The sequence below is a fragment of the Electrona antarctica genome (genome assembly GCF_951216825.1).
Source record: "Electrona antarctica genome assembly, chromosome: 17".
Classification (NCBI taxonomy): Eukaryota; Metazoa; Chordata; class Actinopteri; order Myctophiformes; family Myctophidae; genus Electrona; species Electrona antarctica.
In genome coordinates this window covers 25,173,204-25,179,695 of record NC_136798.1, presented here as the reverse complement: position 1 = coordinate 25,179,695, position 6,492 = coordinate 25,173,204, and the positions used below count along the sequence as shown (strand labels likewise).

At 40.0% G+C, this 6,492-nt stretch overlaps 1 protein-coding gene across 4 annotated transcripts in view; it reads right to left on the bottom strand.

Annotated features, from left to right (window-relative positions):
* Positions 1-1,924: 1,924 nt before the first annotated feature.
* cdc42bpab (CDC42 binding protein kinase alpha (DMPK-like) b) overlaps positions 1,925-6,492 on the bottom strand; it is a 114,049-nt gene continuing 109,481 nt past the window's right edge. For all 4 annotated transcript variants that reach the window (XM_079525554.1, XM_079525555.1, XM_079525552.1 and 1 more), the window contains exon 41: positions 1,925-6,333. In XM_079525554.1, coding sequence (XP_079381680.1) covers positions 6,202-6,333 — 132 coding nt within the window. In that variant the 3' untranslated portion in view covers positions 1,925-6,201. The remainder of the gene's footprint in view (positions 6,334-6,492) is intronic.

Below are 6,492 nucleotides of genomic sequence, written 5' to 3'. Positions count from 1 at the left end.
ACTTTAGTGCTATTGCCATTGAGAATGCATTGGGCGTTTAAGTTAAATAACTCATAAACTACAACACATTTCAAAGTAAAAAGTTCCAGCATGTGTCTCCACAGTAAGCGGAATTATAAAAAGTGTGAATGGAGTTTCTAGGTGAAAGTGACTTTTTGACGTGCCATAGAGCTGTCATTGACCCCCATTCTGAATTTCTCAAATTTAAAAGCACTATATTTCTAAAACTATGAAACATTTCAAAGATTCCTTTTCAGGCAAACATGTCCACCGTAAGATGAACCTAAATAGGTTTGAATGGGGTTTCTAGGTGTAAGTATGTAGGACTAGTAGGCTGCCAAGGTTTGTGCTATTGCCATTGAGAATGCATTGGGCGTTTAAGTTAAATAACTCAGAAACTACAAAACATTTCAAAGTAAAAAGTTCCAGCACATGTGCCTACAGTAAGCTGAATTATAAAAAGTGTGAATGGAGTTTCTAGGTGAAAGTGATTTTTTGACGTGCCACTATCTGCCATTGAGCCCCATTATACATTTCTCAAAATTGAAAGCACTATATTTCTAAAACTATCAAACATTTCAAAGAGTCCTTTTCAGGCAAACATGTCCACCGTAAGATGAACCTAAATTTGAAAGCACTCTATTTCTAAAACTATGAAAAAACGACATACTATAGGCTATCGTTCATGGTTTCGGATACCTCAATCACTGCCAAGGACTTATTTAACTTCTTTTTCATGATGTCCTACACTGCCAAGGACGTCTTTAACGCCTTTTTAACATGGGCAAAAAATAATAATACATAAATATTATTATAATTGTTTTAATCTTAAAGAAAATAATATATATATGTTGGCGGTCTGAGCCTGGTGGCGGAGAATGAGTTTTAAAGACCTTTTAAGCTCAAAGCCAACTCGGCTCATGACGATAAACAAAAACATTTTGGGCCGAAACAATAATTATTATTGTTTCTAATTATTTGTTTCAGCCCAAAACAAATTGTTTATTTATTTATATATATATATATTTTTTTAAATATATTTATTAAGGACAATGCGCATTAATCAACATGTCAGTTTTCACATCCATGTATGGAACAGAGTTAGCCAGAAGCTAATTTACAGTAAACCAAGAAAATCACAAAATTACATAACGGCATGTTGTTTTTCATGATGATTGATGTCAAAAACCATGAAAAACAACCTCGTTTTTCATGGTTTGACGATTTTTTAAATAACACTTTCAGGAAAGTATGTGTGTTTTGGTCTGGATTTCTCCTTTTCCTTTCCTTTTCTCACAGTCGGTAGTGCTCACAGCTAGAAGGTCCTGGGTTCCACACGCTAGGTCCGGCTGGGGAAACTCCCCCGTCAGGTGAAAAGAAACAGCTTGGACTCCTCATGCATACAAGGAAGCATGATGTCAGTCCGCTGCCCTCTCCAGGTTGGCAGAGGAAGTGTAGCCCAGGATTACATTAGATAATTGACATTGGGTGAAAAAAATGGGTTGCAAAATTGTGGGATAAAATATAAAAATAAATTTGATTTCTCCTTTAACTGGAGTTCATCAGGGCTCTATACTGGTGAACTTTCTGTTTTCACTCTACATTAAAGTATCTTCACTGAAAACCGATCTAAATTAAAGCTTTGCAAGCTTGTAGTTCTGCCATTTTCTGCAAAAGTTTTATTGCACCATATATACAGGGTTTCATTGGTCAATTATGTGGAAACATGGTAAAAATGTCAGTGTTCATTTAAAGCTTAGAGTGTGGAAATGTAACTAACCAGGGGTCCATTTGGCTACATTTATACACTCTCAAGAGATACAGTACAGAAGTGTTTGCCATTAAATTAGACATTTAGACATGATAAACATTTACACTTTTAAAGTTAAGTTTTCTGACAACAACCACACAAAAGACACTGAGCTCCATTTGTAACAGCCCTCCGCTTTATTGAAATACATGGGAGTCAGGTTAATATAATGAGTTGTCCACATAAGCGTGGCAGCCAGTTCCATACATTATTTTTTGTTGACCTTACACCTTAAATATTTTTTGTGCAAAAAAGAATCTACATCCCCTGTAGTGGGTTATCCTCAGTGAAACGCCCAAACCGTTCAAAAATGAGCCAGTCCAAGTAAAACAAACCGAAAAACAAAAAATGATTACATCTATAACATGCAAAACTGTACAAATTATTACAAAGCAATCCTAAAAAAAAAAGAAGTGTAATATGATATGAAAGCGCAAAATAATATTGACGGTAGTTTAGATAAGACCTCACTGAAATGCAAAGGCGTTTGATTTGTCGTAATGTTTTTCCTTTCCTTTTTTTTCCTTACATTTTCTTGTGGCACCAGCCTGCAACTCGGGTCAAACCACCTCTCACCTTCACCCTGACACTAGTTCATATTGGATTTCATAAAACACCCGTCTTTTATACTGTCTCAAACCCTGGTCAACATCTACAACACTACAGCTAAATGTATCTCCGCTTCCCTCCTCATCCCCTCTCCTCGCCAAGCCACAACACGCTCATTTTAAATCATCATTACGATGAATAAGTTCATTGGTTTTAGACGTTTCCTGAGTTTGTTTCCTCTCTCCTAAAGGTGGGATTTCATTTTCCATTACAGTATAAAACACTTAGCCAAGCAAAACAACATGGCCAAGGTATTTCTCATCCTCACTTAATACACTCGACAGATGGAAGTCCAGCCAGCAGGTGTGGAAAAATGAGTTTACAAGCTTAAAAAAATAAAACCATTCATAAGAGGTGATTGTGTTAGGAATAAAACCAGCTTTGCAACTATGAATGGAATATATCAATATATATCTCAATATATATCAATATAAAACTATATATAAACACTTGGAATGGGGCATCATGGGGCAACATAGGTTGCCATTCAGCAGGGGAATAACACTGCAGTGCAGCTTTTGGAAAGTTGTCATTATTTGGCATTTGGAATGAAACCCAAATTCCTTTCAAATCTGTTTCCCTTTCAAATGTCAGAAAACATCTGCCAGGTCTCCGAAAACCTCGAACCAGAATGTACCGTCTTAAATTAAGCAGGGAACAAACGGGAGGTTGGTACATTTTTGATCTCCAACACAGACAGAAAGAGAGGGTCCCTTTGTTTCAGCAGCACGAATCAACAACATACATCAAAATGATCTGCCAAAATACAAATACTCTTGTAGTGGTCATGTCAATTACCAAGTGCAGCAGTGATTTTGACACATCTAATGTGGAGCAGGCTCTTTCTCGCAACAACTGGAAACTCAAATGTGACATGTTCAGAATTCACTTGCCCCTACAAATGTTGAAAGCACGTTAAGAGCCCAATACCCCGGTGTGGTACCTCAATGCTATTTTACTTTCAAAACGACAGTGTTGACTGCCAAAAAGAACGGATTCTCAAATTTAAAAACAACCTTTGGCAGTCAACACTGTCTTACAACTCTAAAGCAGCCTTTACTTGAAGTGCATCATCAGGCAGAGGCATATCATATAGCTACATTCCCACTATTTGCCTATTATCACCTCTGAACATTGCCACGTGTATTAGAGCTCATGATAAATATGAACTCTTAAAGCCACAACATACTATAGTGTAGCATACCATAAAAACATCTTATATGGTAATGCCTTAATGAGGCATTCTTCAACACATCTGCTACTGATGCGTGTGTGTGTGTGTGTGTGTGAACCTGTGATGATACTGAAAAGATGAGGCACCTTGAGGAACTGCCGTGTCAATGTTAATGCAGACTTGTTTTACTGCCGTATAAGATGCCCTTCAAAACAGAAAGCCCACGATGGACAGATGCAATTATTAGCATTGAGGTCACTGGATCTCTGGACAGAATTTCACACAGTGCTGCCTGCATCAGCACGAGGGAGAAAGAAAGAAAAAGAGGTCTACGAACCATGACCAAAACCAACGTGTTGATCTTTTTATAGCTTCACCGTTTTCAGTTTTGTACATTTAGTGTCATGTTTTTATATCCTAGTGCTGACTGAAGACCGGAGTCAATAACTCTTAAAACTGTAGTGTCTTTTTTCAGGACATTCTTTAAAATATGCTAAGGCTGTCAGAAAGAAATTATAAAGTATGAAGACCAATCAAGTTCTTTTTTTTAATATATATTTTTGGTTATAAAACAAGTTTTCCCTCCAAAGTCTCGTCTACGTCGGAGGGACTGACCTAGTGGGTTTCTGAGATCCGGAGAACCACAGGGGAATTCAGGACACACACGTGAGCATTGATGGCGATATACAAAAGTCCCACAGGACCCCCATCCTCCCCACCTGGAAGTCAGGGCCAACGGACAGGAAGAGGGGAGGGGGCAAGGCATTCACTGCATAAACACACTACTTGTGAACGTATGTGTGTGTGTGTGTACAATACGCGTCCGTGTGTGCCGAGTATGTCAGCATATTGTGTACTGTACACGTGTAATTGGATCTGCGTGAAAGCACGATTGCTTTTAGATAAAAGCACGTTCACTCTACGCCGCCATTGGGCAGTAGCGTTCACCAATATATGAGTTTCTTCCCTCAAACACAAACCAAAGCGGGGTAGAAGGGGGGGGGGGAATGATAACACCCGACAATGCGTGTCATACATATACAATAATAATAATATAATAATAAAAAAGACAAATCTAAAAGCAATCTGTAAAAAGGAAAACAGGAAAGTGGTTTAAAATGGCTTTTGTGTGAATACAACCCAAAAAACAAAAAAACAAAATCACTCTCATAACAAAAAGAAACAAATTTAAAGGAACGAGGACTTGTTTTTCCGTCTCTCATGTATTTTCTCTATAGTATTTTCCTTACCATATATTACTCTCTACTCTGAACTTATGTACATTATTGTGATGGAACTGGGGTGTCGTAGATAGGTTTGTCTGGTTGTACAGTGGTGAATTGTGTTGTTTTTATTGTTTTCTTTTTTGCAAAAATGAAAAGGTCTACGCCACATGGAGAAATGGTGCCAGAATGTTGGACGATGATGTCATCACGCTGGCCCAATGAGGAGAGAGTAGCATAAAAGAAGCCATGATGTCATCATATTGAATGTTCCCTCAGCTTCTATGTGCATCTAAGTGGAAGATTCCCAAGCGACCAGAAGCCAGCAGGGTCAGCTAAAGTTATAAACAACCCTGCCCCTCGCGTTTGCTTATTATCGCTGCCTATAGCTTTTTGCTGATGGTAAACAAATTGTAAAGCCACTGCACTCTTTCATGATCAAAGAAAAAGGAAAATTAACATAATTGTCTCCATTTTTTTTGTGTCACATATTCAATTTCCGCAGCTTCGACGTCTCCGACTAACATCCCAAAAAGAAAGCGGCACATGGAAGTAAAGGTGTTGTGGGATAAAAATCCACTCTCTCACGCAGGGCCACAAAGCTCCTCCTCTTTCCTTGTCTGAGATTGATAAATAAATTAAAACATCGTCCCCTAAAACCCAAAGGGTCCTATGTACAAATACAAAGCATTTTCGTTTAGTAATAATCCTCTTCTTTTTCGTTTTGTAGTATCTTGAGGTTTGGAGGGTCTCTTGAGTGTGTCAAATCATGGGAAATCATGGGGGCCTGCGATCAAAGTACTGTCAACGAAGCTCAGCGTTTTGCTTAACGTGGCTATTAGCAAATGAGCCCATCGATTTGGGCAGCTGTTTGTACTTTAAGATTCATTTGTGTACTCTACGCCACTTCCTAATAAACACTTTGCGCGCACACACACACACACACACACACACACACACACACACAGTCACACACACACACACACACACACACAGTAAATGGACACGCTCTCTCTCAAGCATACCAACACACACCGCTCGCAAACACAGCCTGCACACAGCCTGCACCCCAAGATTTGCCTGTAATTCTCAGAGATGACAGTGTCTTTTCCCTGTGCTCAGCCTCGTCTGGGAGCTGAGGTGGGCCAAATAGGACAAAAAGTTGGTTGGGCAAAAAAGCTTCAACTGAGACAAAACAGCATTTCTGAAAGGGACCAGTGGACAGTATGGGTGCAGTTCTCTGGGCAGTGGGAGGGGTTTGTCTTCTTTTTAGATAACATACGATAGGCTGAGCCTAGGGGAACAGGGGTTGGGGCTCAGGAGGGCAGAGTGGATGGGGATTGGAGTCCTGTGCTGTCAGTCTGTTAGTGAAGTGTGGCGGGGGCTCATGTGTCCCAGGTCATGCGGTCTGTGCTCTCCAGTGAGAGGGACTTGGTCTTGTGGGGGGAGGCCGGGCTAGGCGGGCTGCTGAAGGTGGAGCTGTTGGAGGCCGTGGAGTGACGCGGAGAGTCCGAGTCCTGGAGGAGAGGAGAGAGGAGAGGACAGGACAGGACATGACAGGAGAAGACAGGACAGGAGAGGAGAGGATGGTGTTGAAACAGAGAAGGATGACAAGAGGGGTTTGTAGAAATGGAGAGGGATGTAAAATCAGTAGGCAAGAGAGAGAGAGAGAGAGG